This window comes from Aplysia californica, unplaced genomic scaffold (genome assembly GCF_000002075.1).
Source record: "Aplysia californica isolate F4 #8 unplaced genomic scaffold, AplCal3.0 scaffold00371, whole genome shotgun sequence".
Taxonomy (NCBI): Eukaryota; Metazoa; Mollusca; class Gastropoda; order Aplysiida; family Aplysiidae; genus Aplysia; species Aplysia californica.
The window spans coordinates 110,152-126,779 of record NW_004797641.1 but is presented as its reverse complement, the minus strand read 5'-3'; the positions used below and the strand labels follow the sequence as shown (position 1 = coordinate 126,779).

The 16,628-nt window shown below is 40.0% G+C and overlaps 1 protein-coding gene across 2 annotated transcripts; it reads right to left on the bottom strand.

The window, feature by feature from the left end:
- Nucleotides 1-4,466: 4,466 nt before the first annotated feature.
- On the bottom strand, nt 4,467-16,484 carry LOC101860831 (RPA-interacting protein A). Of its 2 annotated transcripts, none has more exons than XM_005103415.3 (8): nt 16,378-16,484; nt 11,337-11,444; nt 10,771-10,989; nt 9,700-9,778; nt 8,156-8,276; nt 6,852-6,915; nt 5,601-5,738; nt 4,467-4,627 (listed from the first exon to the last, which is right to left on the bottom strand). In XM_005103415.3, exons 2-8 carry the CDS (start codon nt 11,412-11,414, stop codon nt 4,598-4,600), a joined length of 729 nt encoding a protein of 242 aa, XP_005103472.1. In that variant the 5' UTR covers nt 11,415-11,444; nt 16,378-16,484; the 3' UTR covers nt 4,467-4,597. The 2 variants fall into 2 exon arrangements, with proteins under 2 accessions (XP_005103472.1, XP_005103470.1); XM_005103413.3 differs by lacking the exon at nt 16,378-16,484 and adding an exon at nt 16,114-16,304.
- Between the last annotated feature and the right edge of the window lie 144 nt (nt 16,485-16,628).

Genomic DNA, 16,628 nt, shown 5'->3' with positions numbered 1-16,628 from the left:
GATGATGATGATGATGATGATGATGATGATGATGATGATGATGATGATGATGAAGGTGACGACGAGGATGCCACCTAAAATTAAAGGCTTACCACCTATACATGTACATGTACTATCAATTATCATCAAACTGTATCTGTATCGACCTCATCTTCCTCTCATTTCAGCCTTGTCGCTTGTTGGCTGAGTTTCCTGACTCCCCTCCCGTAGCAATGTGGAGAGACGAGGCGAGATGGCGAAAGCAGACATCAAACATTGCGTAACGGGGTCAACCAACAGTAAACAGTATTTGATAGCAATATCATGTCGTGTAAAAAATATCGCTGCTCTGTGCATGCCTGTCCAAGTATAATTATCGTTCTTCACCAATCGTGAAGAACTGCTATTTTTTCTCTCACTGGAGTGGCAGGCCATAAATAGTATATATATATATCTAGCCTACTCACTAATGCTGCAGAACTACATAATAATGATATGTCTGCAGTTCTGTGTATCCTTCTTCTTCTTTCTTTCAGCTAGACAACTTACTCTGTCTAGATTGCGTTCTTCTTGACCAGTCAACAAGGTCTGTTCTCAAATACCATTATTTTGCTTCTTACCCTGGCCTTCTGTTTGCTGTCTACTGATGCGTTATTACCGCGCAGCTCTTTTACTATTATGAGCCTTTACCACACGCGCGCCCACACACACACACACACACTCACATGAACACACACAAACACACACACACACGCACACACACGCTCACATAAATACGTGAGCGTTGTCACACAACATGTATTGAAGACTTTATTTTTGAAGACTCTTCAATATTTCTTCTATTTTCTCTTTTTTCACATAGATCAGTTGTTATTATAATGATATACATACATAGATCAGTGAACAGCTCTTGGAAGGCATGCTTATGATAAATACAAACATTCTTCATACTCTAAAAGACGAAAGTTTTATCCGTAAAGAATATGATAAGCCGGGGTTTGCATAATATCTTGTTTAAGACAAATGAATATATTAAAATGTTATTTTGTTCTTAGCATGTGAAACTCGGCATATTATATTATAATTCCTTCTTTTGTTTTGTTTTGTTATTTTTATAGCCTACTATATTTATACATGTATATCAGCAGTAATTCTTATGGGGGTTTTTTGGGTGTTTTTTTGGATGGGGGGGTGTTTAATAAAGTACACCTAGACGCCACCTACACCCATGTTTGCACAGAGTAAAGAACACAATATTGACAGGGGAAATGTCACAAAGCATTCTTGAACCTGTCTTATAAAAATGAATAAATAATAAATGTTTTCGTAAGAACTGCAGAATTCAGTGGCTCTGTCCTGTGTGTCTCGAAGGAAATAATTAGTCTAAAAGTACATCACCAACATCAGAGTCATACTTTATTGTGCTAACGTGCGCTTCAGCATGTTTTCAAATGTGATACGGTGATTTCAGAAAAATTTAAATGTGAAATGGTAGATTTACCCCCCCCCCCCCGCCCTTTTTTTTCAACACTATTTAGTTATATGATTATTAGAGGCAGGCCCTCCGAGTCTTATGTCTGTCTCCTAAAGGACCGAACAAAATAGGGAATTTGTGAAAAGTGTCTTTTCCAAGGACACACGTCGAACAGAGCTGACAGGCGAACCCCAGAACCCGTGATCTCGCGATGACAGATCCAGTAGCCTAACCACTAGAGGGTACCGCAGACCGATCCCCACCAAAGTCTTCAGGTTCTCATCAATCATTAAGCATATTTTTGAGTTACTGGTATCACCGAAAGATCTATTTTTTTATGTTTCTTGTTTTTAAAGGAAAAATATAACTATGCAGTGTAGAAAATATAAGTTTGACTAAACTGGCACCCAGCCTGCTACATCTTAAAAAATACATTAATTATTATTGGTGGTGTTTTACGCAGCGGTCGATACAATTTAGATAATTTAGGAGGCGGATTTGCGACCCTGCCTGTCAGGGCCGACCTGAGCTGAGAGGGATACAACATCTTTGCAGAAAGACTGAGATACTCGATAAAAAGTTTCACCCCCATTCGGAAATTGAACTCAGATCTTTTGTTTGAAACAGTGAAATATGACACTGTCACACCACAGACCCCAGTTACAATTTTGAGGGGCTCTCGTGGCCTAGAGGTTAAGGTGTTGGCCTCTCATTCAAAAGGTCCCGGGTTCGAATCCGGGTAGCGACCGAAAAATTTTCTCCTCTAAAATTGTCTCCTTTCACTTTCTTTCCTGCTCTCTAGCAATGTTCTGTTGTCTGCTTTCATTTCCACTTTCTGCCCCCACCCCGTCACCTCCTTTGCCCCCCTCCTCTGGGCTCCTGACTCTTTCTGCAGCCTTTCTACTGCTACTCCTAGGCTCCTCCTTACTGCTGTCTTTCCGCCACACCCCTGATCTTCTGGTAGGAAAGATCTACACCTAGCCTTCTCGGACAAGGGCGAAAAATCTCGGAGGGCCCGTGTGCAAGCTGCGCACGTTAAAGATCCCTTGGTGGTCTAAAATCGTTAAGAGTAGGCTTCGGCCGCCACCCGGGCAAAATTCAAAAATTTCCTACCAACTGAAAATATTAGGTGTGTCCCGTGCGCTCATATGACCTTATTCAGTTGTGAGCGCCGTAAAGCACTTTACAAAAACAAACAAACAAACAATTTTGTGGAGGCTCGACGATGAGGAAAATGAAGGCGTGCATGTAGTAAAGAGTCAGACTTTCCAGCTCAGTCATACACTTTACGTGTTAATAAGTTCTACGGCATTTGCAACACGTCTAGGTCAAGTAAGATAACTGCTAACGATTAAGATAACTGCTAACGATTACATGTGTTGCAAAAGAGAGATAGATCAGATAGAGAGAGAGAGAGAGAGAGAGAGAGAGAGAGATAGAGAGAGAGAGATAGATAGATAGAGAGAGAGAGAGAGATAGATAGAGAGAGAGAGAGAGATAGAGAGAGAGAGAGAGAGAGAGAGAGAGAGAGAGAGAGAGAGAGAGAGAGATAAAGAGAGAGAGAGATAGTAATACATGCAAAAAGAAGGAGAGACAAGAATGAAAGAAGTTTATTAGGAAAGAAGGCGCAAACCACACAAGAGCACCATGTAAACTTATGCCTTTCGCATGCAAAAAAAAAAAATCAAAATTATTACACAGACATGTACTATCAAACACGTCAGTAAGTAAATCAAGCTTTAAACTAGGCTCACCCGCACCTTGGACGAGCCCAGCCCCCTGGACTATAATCACAAGCAAAGACTCTTCAACTTATAATATGACTGTACATTAATGTTTACGGTGCTATCAACACAAGTGACAATGGTAGTCATTTACCAAGCAGGCTGCTTCGACCCGTATTATAAGGGCCATCAAGGGGTTCAGAAAAAGACAGCATTCCAGTAGACAAATGGAAGTACGTTATTGACAAAATAACTGCTTAACTTTGGAATAATAGTAATAAATGGCATTTTTTAATAGTGCATACACCCTTTCAACTGAATGATCTATGCACTTTACACTACACTATATTTATTATTACTATTATCATTACCCCAGCAAACACAAGAACACTGAGAATCATTCTCAGCCTCCTGGGAAGCATACAGTGCAGGCAGCTGTTTAAGTTCTGAAGCACTAACAAACAGACAAAACCTTTCGCTGTCTAGAGTCGAGTACCCATTCCCACCTGGGTAAAGTGAGGAAGAGTTGTGTAAAGTGCCTTTACCAAGAGCCTCTGACAGGATACGAACCACCGACCTTACTACAGTTGAGAGTGCGAGAGCCTAACCACTAGACCACTGACACCAATCAAACTTACTATTAATTATCTATCATCCTGATCTCTTCTCTTTCTTCTCTGGGTTTGTTACTCTCCTGGAACACCTCTAATCTTTGGCACCTATATTACCTAATTGTGTTTTGCAAGCACCATAAAACTCTTACTAAAACAAAGGGTACAACTCCTCTCCTGGTAAATGGTGCCATTCGTACAACGCAATCTCTTAGCCACCGTGTGTGTGTGTGTGTGTGTGTGTGTGTGTGTGTGTGCACACGGTGCGAGAGTTTGTATGAGTGTGTGTGTGAGTGCATGTGTGTTTGTATGTGTGTGTGTATGTGTGTGTGTGTGTGTGTGTGTGTGTGTGTGTGTGTGTGTGTGTGTGTGTTTGTGTGTGTGTGTCTTTCCACCATCATTCCTATCAGGGCAACAAGAGCCTAAGTCAACTAAGTGGGGTATAGCACATCAACAGATGGTTGATATAAACTTCTCTGCTTGGGGATCAGTCTTACACCAAGATGACATGAGGCATAGAAAAATATGCAGCAAGTATAGAGAGAAGACATTGACCCTAAAGAACAAAAGTGGCATACCACCGGTATCCCAAAAAACAGAGGAAGTTGCAAAATCAAATTTCACAAACAATAATATATGTATAATATAATGTTGACAAATTGAAAGCAAACAACACAATTTCGATTCAGGCAGTGTATTTCGAGTGTCAAGCACATATTGTAATTTGGTTGCATTCAATGTGAAAAAATGAAGGAAAATATGCTCTATATACAGATGAAGGCCACAGTACAGCTTAGCGCAGTCAACCATCAAATCACAATGAAAAGGAAGTCGCAGTCCTGAAAAAAAAAGACAACAAACAAAAGTTTCATACATTTCAAGAAAAGAGGGGTGGTGGGATGAGGAGCGAAAGAAAAGGAAGGACAAAGACATTTCTTACCTATTTTTTAAAATTTTGGGTTTTTAAAAATCCTAAACATGTATGCACAACTGACATGAATTACTGAGAGGAAGTAAATCAATGACAATGAGCAACTTGATAAGTATTGAACCTTCAATTTTTCATTAAGATCTGATGTGAAGCTTTCCTGAAAGAATTTATTACATTAACAAATAAGCGGAATATGCTGATTGAGACCACAAAAGTAATGAATCAATGATACTAAATGAAAGTTTAAATCAATAATCAAATAATTAAATTAATGGTCATAACAGCAATTTGATAAAAAGAAATACAGTCAAACCTGCTTAGACAGCCACCTGTATAAGAAAGCCACCTGTACATATGGCCATTTTTCATTCCCCAATTTACATTTTTTCTGTACAACAGCACTGCCTAAAAAATAAACTGTCAAACACAGCTGACACCACTAAATTTTATTAAACCAATAGAGCTAAAATCTGTTCCAGATGCAATGCAAATCTCTCATAGCCCCAAATTATATTGGCTCCTGACTGTGGATGAGCTGTCATAATGAATTCACCTGTTATTATTGTTAGCCTGTCCTATAAATGATCCAATTGCTTACGAAGACTATTTCTGAAAAACTCAGGACAGAAAGGTTAAAAAGTAGTTCTGCACGTCTGAGAATTACAGATGTTTTTGTATGAGCATTTTTTATCGTCTGAAAGAATGTTGCTGTCAAAAAGTGCGCACATGATGAATTTGTATGGTGTTAGTATGAATGCGTTTTTAATCTTCTATGTACGCCTTGGGCCCATGCTGTGGGGAAAGGCAGGATACAAATGCTCTTATTATTATTATTATGTTTTGTACACTAATTAGGAAACACAAAACAAAAATGTACTTACTTGGCATGACATAGTCAGTGTAGAAGTTCCAAACTTTTCATCAAGTGAGAACACCGGTTTGGACCCGCAGACAGCACTATGCTCATTCGCGCCTGCCTCCAGACTTTCTTGAACATTCTTCAAGGTAATGCCGTCTTGCTGAAAGGTATTTTTAGTGGTGAGAACAGAAAAAGATGAATTGTATCGAAAAGGCATTGTTCTGGGGTTCTCAAGAGGTAATAAGGAACAAAACTCCAGGAGACACAGTGTGTTTAACTCTTTATCTCAGAGGGAGGTAAACCTACTATGCCGGGGCCCGTTTTTGGTGACAAAAACTTCACTACATTGGTCATTAAATCAAAACAAGTGAACTATTTTGATAGTTATTCATCAAACGAATGAACTCCCGATAAAAGAGACCTGTTTTCGGCAACTGCCAAAAAGTAATTTGATGTCGAAGTCGTCGCAAAGGAATGTGCCCGACCCGCGGTCAGCAGCTCCCCAGCACAACGGTTCCGACCGCAAGCCACTTCTGGCTAGCCGGAAATAAAGATTTAATGTAATCTATACTGAGCAATAGATTCTAAGGAAACTTTAGTCTTAAAATAATCATCTCAGAACAATTCCTTAGCGTTTTGTGAAGCTACTTGGGCTAAAGAATAAAAAAAGGACTCTCTCTAAATCTTTTGATAAAAGGGTCATGAGCACAAAATACATCTCATTTACATTTAGTAACTCAAAGCAAGACACTTCAAACATTTCTTTCCCACAAATCACCCTTCACTTTAACAACTTTAACATGGGTCTCAACTCAGAATTTCTAAAAAGGGGGAACTTTCCGAGTGATTGCGACAGAAGACCATTTTCACGAGACACCCATTATTATTATACTGTTTAACCCTAGAATGCTGAAAAAAAACCCCCCATCAATTTATCAAAGCAAGGTTATTTTATACCAATTTGAGGATATCGAAGATAATTTCAAGTAAGAGTCACTTACCAAATATTGACAATCTTGATTATGTTTATAGAAAGTGACGGAGCAGAGTTTAGCGGAGGAAAAGGCAGAAGCGGAAATCTGCTAAATCAGCTAAATAGCTTTTACATGTGCCTGATCTGACTGTGATGCAACACATTTTTATTTTCTTAATAAACCAATCGTTACATGCCATTACCAATGAATTCATTTTCAGACTTTGATCTTTCAAAAATATTTAAAACCAGAGGCTGATACACAATAAGTTTGTAGCTGATCACCACACTGAAACTCACCTCTGTATTGATTCTGAGGCCACACTTGCACACAATCACACCTTTGTTTTCCAACAAAGAATTCCTAAAGGGCAGAAAATATAAAATGATGACTATGCCCCAACCAAGATATTGATTTTATTATGCTCAAATACAAAAAAAAACTGGAAGTAATACATGGAAAAGTTCAGAAAACAAAACTTTTTTCTTCTGGTAACAGCTAATGCAGTACCACCTCTTATCATGTTTTTTGTTCCTCTAGCAAAAGGGAATTTTTATACATAGTCCATTTAAACTGTTATCTGCAGGACCGCAAGCTTTTCTTCGGTTCAGCCGGGTTTTCGGTTTTCAGTATCTTAGCTTTTCAAGTAGGAACCTGAGACCAGACAAGCTGACGATGAGGTTGTAAAACACTATTCAGATGTAGACCAAGAGTGTTGTGTTTTGGTCTGTTATGACAGGTGAGCTCAAGTGATAAAGAAAACAAAAGACCGACTGATGGGGAGGAACCTTAGCCCAAAATATAGGTCCATATGTGGGACATGCTGACAAAATGAATTACTTCTTGCAATCCACAAATAGAGATATCAGCAGAGAGTCAACAAAGCAGTAAATCTATAGATTTTCAACTGATGGCATTTTCTTCAAGTCTTTTATTATTTTAAACTAATGAATTGTAAAAACTCAGCCTATCAATTCGACATATTATATCTATTTCAACAAGACTAAAATATGAGAAGTAACTCATTTTGTTATCACGTGTCACATACGTTCACAAGAGGCAAAACAAATTTGAATTTGTTAAAAAAAACAAAAACAGGTGATATTACCAATTTCAAATTCTATTTCTTTAATTGTGCATATTTTGTACAATAAATGTGAAAAAGAGAAGAAGATTCCTTTAACAAAGTGAAAGGTTAGCATTTTTAAACTATCCCCTCAAAATCTTATGGCCTATGAGTTGTCGATCTGATAAAAGCCATTGAGCTCAGAGCATAAAAGACTCTTTGAAAGGGGAGCAAACGTTTGATTTCACAATCTGGTGACACTGGCTCTTTCTCAGGAACAGCAGTACAATTTTTCTAAAGTGTAAGTTTATTGGGGTTAAAGCCACTATCAACATTTCTAGATTATTTAAGAGGCAGGACCTCCAAATTTAACATTTATCTCTGATACGACCAAGCTAAATGGGCTGAGAACCTTGAGAACTCCACAAAACACCCAGAGTTAAAAAATGCCCACTCTGGGATTTGAACCAGGGCTCCTTACTCCAGCATTATAACAATTGAACTAAAGGAGCAAGCCTGAAAAATTAAGGGACCCACCTTTCACATAATGGACAAATAACATCGAGGGTTGATAACGATTTCAAGGAGGTGCACAGTTCTTCCTCTTCTCTCTTCACATACTCGTCACATAGATCCTGCTGATTCAGCAACTGCTGTTCTGAAGGCACAAATTATAACCACAAATTTTGAAATATGAAAATCATTTAAAAAACCCAGAGATATACAACAGTTTCTTAAATTATGAGATTTACATCCCCTTAGAAAAAACAAACAAATTAAACAAACACCAGAAAACAGACTAACAAAACCAAAATACAACAACATTCAAAACTACAACCCAAAAAAAACAAACAACAAAACAAACAAAATTTAAGCCAAACACACCTGGGAAGAGCTAGGTTCTCAATCAATGACAAAATGAGGTTTTCACTGAAAAAATTACGTCAATACCACGACCAGTACAAAACAAAAATTAATTAAAACATTAACACACTATATATAACTTAAAAAAAAAAAATACAGGAAAAGTGATGAATATTAATTCATGATATCAATGGCTTTTCGACGGATACGTGGTAAAGATAAAAATAAACAGTCCAATTTGTCCACAAGGGCTACCCCTTGTTGAGGAGTAAAATTATGGTCTTGGAAAGGTGGACGTCTTGAACAGTGCCATTAAAATATATTTTCAAAAAATGCAAAGGGTGAAATGGGGAGTGTTTGTTTGTACAGGTAATTCCTTGGACAGGTGGCTATTAGAACAGGTTTGACCACAGTCACCTCTCAGTTGATCTCTAACACATTTCTGTTCTATGTACTCAGCTGAATGGCATAACCATATGACTTCCAGCCCCAGCCATTTCTGGGCACTCCCTTACCCCAAGCCAGTCCCAGCCAATACAGCAGTATAAAAAAAAAACAAGCATGCATTCTAAAAAGTGATGTAGAAACTTTGTAATGAGGTTTAGACAATAAAATATAACAATGTTTAAAGGTAAATGAAAAAAATACAGAAATTAAAGTTTAATACGGTTAGCAAATTTAGAAAAATGCGCAAGTTCAGTACCCCCAAAAAACTGAGAATATACGCCTCTTGGGACAGTGGGAGGTACATACGCTGCTGAAAATATACGCGCATGGGGCTGGAAGGGTTAAAACTTGTGATGGTCTGATTTCTCAAGCAGGCTAAGAACACAAAATTTGTGCCAATTTAGGTGAAAAATGTAAAGAGTGTCAATCTGAATCCTGTTAAGCATCACCCCCATATTTTCTTTTTAGCTGACAATATAACAGGGCTTCACTTCTGTTTATTTTGTTACACATCCAATTTGATTTAGTTTTAGTAAGAGTTTATGGCACTTTCAACACAAAAAGGTTATGTACGTCAAGTGCCGAAGACTAGAGATCTCACAGGAGAGTAACAAAAAAAAAAAAAGGAGATATAAGAAAGATAAATGTTTGATATAAAAGAAGGGAATAAACCACACCAGAGCACCCACCAACCACCCACATATCTATTTCAACTACAGCCAAACCATTAATGAGTCAGTTGGAAGATAGGAAAAGGTACACAAACCAACCTTCTAGTTTCAGCTCCTCTTGGATTTCCTCAAACCAAGATATCATGTCATGGATATTAGCCCCTTCAATGTCAAAAAACTGAAAAGGAGAAATTCAAAAGTATATTATGTGGGGGATGGGAGGAGGGAATGGGGGTGTGGTGGGGGAGCTGAAATGTTGTTATTGATACATTAGAGATGTCAAATATGAATGGTCTCAAGAATTTATAGAGAGTCATTATATGTTCAATGAACTAAATGCCAAATAATTTTTTTAAAATTTCAGACCACTTTATGATAGTAGAAAAATACAAAATGTATCATAAATAGTCAAAACAGCAAGACTAGAAGGATCAAACTCTTTCAAGAACCCCTTAGTTTAACAATTCTGCCTTGAGCATCAGCCTTTTACTTACTGAAGGCTACATTCCCACTTCCAACTACATTCAAAACAGTCTTAAACGGCCACCATCTGTTGAGGAGAGAAGTGGCCATATTAGACAGGTGGCCCTCATACACAGTGTCATTATAATGTAAGAAATATGCATGGGAGGAAATGGGAAGTGGCCATTTGTACATGTGTTTGTCTTATATAAAGGTTGCTATGAGAGAAGATTCAACTTTATTTCCCTTTTGCCCGTGGATATCTTGACACAGAATAAAGCCAGCCAAAGAACAAATGAATGGTAGAGGAATGGCCGTCTGCAGTGGCACCTTTCATGTAAAAATCACTTACAGAGACACTATGCCTAGAACAAGTGTCAAAGTCCCAGTGTAACAAGGTGCTACTCTAAAATTACAAAGTTCTATCTGCTCAGAACCTAGTTTTGAGAAATTTGATGTTTAAAAAAATTGAGTTTCACAGTAAGTTAAGCTTTTTTAATGCGATTCTTTGAATATCTTGATAACGACTTTGAATGATTTTCTGATTTTGAAAGAGCAGCTAGAACACATGGATTCTGATCTCATGATCTTAGTAACTCAAGACGGTCAAAAATGCCAGATAGAACTTTGTAATTCTAGGTAACGGACTGTCAAGTTTCCTATGTGACAGGTGTTAATTAATTATCCTATGGTTCCTGCCCAACTCACCTTGTCATCAGAGATGCCAGCATCCCCTGTGGCCAGTCTCTCTGCCTGTAGCTGTGACCACTCAGCAGCCATTATGTCCCGAATGTCCAACTGCTCCTCTGCCGGGTCCTCGCAGGGGTCGATAACCTCAGATTTGAATTCGGAGTCCTTATGAGTGTTCAGCATCCGTCGCAATGCAAGGACCCTCTCCCTGTTCTGCTTAAGCCTGTCTTTACACCTCTGAGGACAACAGATTGGTTGAACTGGATGATAGACAGACTGATCAAATAGAATAGAGGTCTGGATTGAAAGACTGATTGTCCAATTGAAAGAAAGATAGGTTGGATTGCATGACAGATTTGTCAGATATATAAGATGACAACTGACTGGACTTAATCAATTTCAACCTATACATCTATTTGACCACAGGGACTATCCGTGTAATGTGTATGATATTACAGAAAAATTGACTAAATATGAATTAGAAACAGAGCAATTAACAAAATAATCACATAATATAAAATCCATTTTGTCTAGTAAATCTGTGGGTATACGTACTTTTACACATAAAGGATAGAGAATTATACCTGTCGATACACATCTTTCCAAGGTGGTGTTCTGCATTTGTACATTTCTTGGCGTTTGTCACTCAAAGACTGTGCCATTCTCACTTGTTCTCAAGAGAAATCTGTAGACTGTAGAAAGTAGATTTCAATTTTATGGCCACTATTAACATGCATAAAAATGTCTAGTTCATAGGTTGAAAGTAATCCTTCAAAACAGCCTTCTTTTTCCATTCAGCGGCTGTCAAAAATGAGCATTATATTATAGTACAGTCAGGCACATATAACGGGAATACTCAACACATAAAATCACGGACAGCTTGTACCCGTGAGTAGAGACTGCACCACTTATCTTTGTAGGCCAAATGGCAACACTGTTTTCTCAGACACCCAAGCAGGTTTGTTGAACAGTGGAAAACACCAATAAAATCTTTCCTCTCAATAATTGTCTTGAAATCATATCGCCTGCACAAATGAATTAAATGATTGAAAACAATGCGCTCATTGTCAATGAGAGTATCAAGTTACATGAGCTTAACAGACTCAACCCCTGCACTATGCGATGTAACGATGTAACGCACACTGCTGGTGGTACCAAGACACATCATGTGTGCTTCTAAAAGGCATAATTAGAACTACCTTGAATCTAGTCATGTAAGGGTGGGTGCTGGGTGGTGGGGTGTAATCGAAGACTGTGTAGCACTGTTTTTTTAGGCCATCTGCTCTGACCAGTGAATGTATTGTTGCGACACAATGCAGTCTTGCTTTACAATTTCTTTAAGACTTGATGTTACAATCTTTTATTACGTCTGGGCGATTCAAACTGTCCTTGTTTCTTCTTAGAGATATCAATCAACAACTAGTTGTTTCCCCATCATTTGGGTCCTTGAAATACGACGACTGGTGCTATGTAAAGAGAGTCACATTACCTCTCTCAAGAGGGAGCGTTTTCGATATTAGTCTTGTCAGATTGTTACATTTCTTACATGAAAGTTTGATTCTGACCGCAATGATCTGACCAAATTGACATAATAATATTATGGACCCAAGTAGTCGTGCTGGGCGAATTGTAAGTTAGGGAAAGTAAAAATAAACTCGCTTCCGAAGAGGATACACATCAAAGAAATCTCATGGGGACCAAGCTTTGATTCAGAATAACACAGTATTAAATTAAGCTGTTGAAAACATGAGCTTGAACAGCACATATGATTTGGATATTGGTGACAGTGATGCATAATACTTATTATATTATTATTATTTAATATTTTTGGCCTGCTTCAAGTGTTCCACCCCATGAGCTGTTAAAGGAAAACGGAGCACACTTACAGAATTAAAGTTGGGATATAGGGGATATAATGGAAAATTTGATACGGTACATGGAAAACAAGAGGTAAGAGATGGGAAACACAAATCAGGATTCAGAAGATGGGACTGGCCATGTGAGTACAAAAATGACTGTATATCATCGGGTCGGCCTGAAAACCGAAGCAGAGAGAAAATGACAGGAAACAGTAATTCTTATCTTATAGTAACAAACACCTGAGAGCGGCGTCAGTTCAAAGTCAGTGTTGAGAGATCTGTGCGCGTGCTTGTCTCGGCGAGAGCCTGTGACTGTGAGTATTATTATCCCACTGGTCGGTGGCAGTACATATGACCAGTCATCCACACATCCATGTGCTCGCTGTAGGGTGTGGAGAGATCTACTTGGGTCTGTTCAACTCACAGAAAGGACCCAGGGATGACTGCTGAAAAACCTCAACGTTCAAGCCGGACCCATTATTCTATAGCAGTGTGCTGCGGAGTTGTGCTGGAACTACTGCAATACCACCAACGACAGCAACAACAACGGCAGCAACAACAGCAACGGTGACAACAGCAACGGTGACAACAACAACAATAGCAACAACAACAACAACAACAACAACAGAGGCAGCAGCGATAACAGCAGGGAGAGGAGTCAGGATGGGAAAGAGAGTGAGCAAACTGAAACCTGAGGAGGTGGAAGAATTGAAGCAGCACACATACTTTATAGAGGCAGACATCAAGCAATGGCATAAAGGTTTCCGAAAGGACTGTCCTGATGGCAAGCTCACTCTAGAGACTTGCCAAGGGGGTGATCGAGAGCTCGGCGGGTTATCTGAGCAGGGCTGAGGTGAGAATCCGTAGGAGCTTGTGTAGGCCCACACTGTCACCGGGCATGACTTGTGGACACGCCCTACCTAGTCTCTGACTCACCCCCAGTCATGGGGAAATGACACCCAGTCATGACCCAAGAAATCCTGGCAGCAGGGGATGGATGGTGACGGAGGGAGTCAGAAGGAGTACCTTAGAGCCAGCCTGTGTCATCGCAATCATGGGCAGACGATCTCAATAGAGACAAAGGTCAGGACTCCCACACAGTAAGTGTACTGTGCCCAAGCCAACGGTTCAGCTTTGGCTGACTGGTGTCATGTGCCTATGGGCTGAATAGCTGACGGAAGGTCAGTGGCAAGCGTGGGCGACGTCTGGTGGAGCGAGAGAGGCGGCACCAGGCGTATACACCCAATGGTTATGACCATGGCCATGCCCAGCCTTTCCCTAGCAAGAGACTCAGCTAGGGTGACCATTTTAGTTCCTCATCACCTTGCAAACCATGCATGGATCAATTTCTTTTTACACAGAGCTTTCGCAGGAGCAACAGTGTTCATGCTCCTTGCAGATGCTCTTCTGAGGGTCAGAAAGGTAGGAGAAGAGGGAAGAGAGGTGGGAGGAAAAAGAAGAAGAGAGCTGGCGCAAGAAGACACAGGATAAAGTCTGAACGCCTTGTCACCTGAGGATTTTTATATTGGAACTGCAGTAGTGTGGAGCAAAGAAGGACAGTAATAGAAAAGGTAATGTACAGAGCAGACATCATTTGCCTACAAGAAACCAAGCTAGGTGAAAGAAGAACTTTTGGAGCGATGGGGTTCAAGGAGCTGATTTACAATAGAAAAGGACATGGCCAGCTGATCATGGTGAAAAATGAGATTGAAGAGAGTTAGACATCGGCAGATAGAACACAGACAACCTGCATCTTGTTGGCGTAGAACTTCAGAAGCAACCAGTTAGGAACATCATAAATGTTTACGTATGCAACTGCATAAAATGAAGGAAGCAGATTGGATGGTGCTTGACGAGATGCAAAGAAGTCTACCTGGTGAATTGATCTTCTGTGGAGATTTCAATGCAAGATGACAGTTGTGGGGGAATAACATCACCAACCCACAGGGTGAAGGACTGGAAGATGCTCTGGATCACTGTGACCTAATATGCCATTAACGATGGGAACATGACCAGAATGGCAATGAGGACAGTGGACTCCGACAGAGCAATCGACCTAGCCATCACCAGCCTACAGACCTCAACAGTAAGTAATGAAGTACGTTAGGACCTCATGGAAATGATCTGACCAGGAGCTTAGAGATGAAAGCAAACAGGCATCAAGCAGATTCAAGTTGGTAGCCAATGAAGCAAAGGGCAGAAAATATGAGCAATTTTGTACATGTAAGGAGGTATCAGCTGACAAAGCCCTGCATAAGTTTTGGGATCTGTATGATGAAGCAATGAAGAACCGACAGAAAAGTAAGTCAGACTTCCAACAAGAAGACAACATCTGGGTCAGAAGCGATGGGGAGAAAGGAAAAATGCCTATTCAGTCAGTATCTTGGAAAAAGAATGAAGTTGAAAGATGAACATGTTGAAGAACCTCCAAATGCACTTCACAAGCCAAACATCTGACGTTGTGCTCACATCTGAAACTGTAACTTTTAAAAGCGCACCATCATGAGCGGAAAAGACACGGTACCTAGACCCGATGGCTTGCGAAACTTACACATGAGGCAGCTGAGTGAGGCAGATCTGGTTTAACAAAGGCCTTTATCAACAGTCTTGAAAACGGACAGATATCGACTGACTGGCTGGACAGCCATCTGGCACCAGTACCCAAGCCTGAGAAAGACCAAAGCAAGATTGCATCCAACAGATTATTCACCAGGCAGAACACAATAGGGAAACTACCCGAAAAGATTGTGGCTCAAATGCCGACACCTGAACTGGAGAAGATTCTGCTACCCCCTACTTTAGGCAGCTATCGTCGTAAAGGCAAAAACACTTGGATGAACGCTGCACACAGTCCTAGCCTCTGATGTGTATGATTGTCAAGCACCATTTGCCGATCAGCGCGATCTTAAGATGGCGCAGAACCATATGACGATCCGCAGAAAGCGCGGCCATCTCGACATGGGTGCGCCATCTGTGGATTATTTCCGAAAATGAATAGAGCTGCGCAATCTTAAGATTGCGCCATCTGCCGATCGCTTGGTAACACACACACAACATATTATTATATTATATATATACACACATCATAGAGGCGAGAGTGGCAAAGAAAGAGAGAGGGAGAGAGAGAGAGTGAAAGAGAGAGAGAGAGAGAGGGAGAGAGAGAGAGAGAGGGGGGTAGAGAGAGAGAGAGGGAGAGAGAGGTTTTTGTAGATCTATTTATATATATATCCAAGATAGATCACGCGACTCTATTCATTTTCGGAAATAATCCGTAGATGGCGTGCCCATCTCGAGATGGCCGCGCTTTCTGCGGATCGCCATATGGTTCTGCGTCATCTTAAGATCGCGCTGATCGGCAAATGGCGCTTGACATGATGATGGTTTTGAGCGGAGAGAAAAAATAGTAGAGGTTGAATTGGACTTAATAAAGACTTAGACAAGACGCGTACAACAGGGTACAATACGAGGTACTGATGAGGATGCTAGTCAACATGAGAATCACCCCAGCTTTGATTATCTGGACAGGAGAAGCAATGTCGAAGAGGAGGGTGGCTATGAGGCTTGGCTCCTGAGCATCAAACGCTTGCACGATCACACTTGGTTTGCCTCACTCAATCAATACGTGTGTATACGATACAGTAGTAGTAGTAGCAGGATGAATCACTTCCACCCATCTAGATTCTATCAAGTAGCCTTTGGTCTACCTTCCCCTTAAACTATAATTAAAACCAGATGAAGATCTTGGTCCAGATAACAAGTAACTTACAGTGTTCACAGTCTCTTCGGAGCTCAGTCAGCCAAACTCCTAGTGTAAAGATTATTCGGTTTTGTTTTCATTTTTCATTGTTTTGCGCTAACTGCTAACAGAGCTTCATGATCGATCACTCTGAATGAACTTCATCTTAATTTTAAGAATGGCTTCCCTTGCCAGTATTTTTTTCCAGGGTAATTTCCCTTCTTGTGTGTAATCTTTTGTTTCCGTATCTCTGTTGTCAAAATTTAAAGGCAAGACAGTGA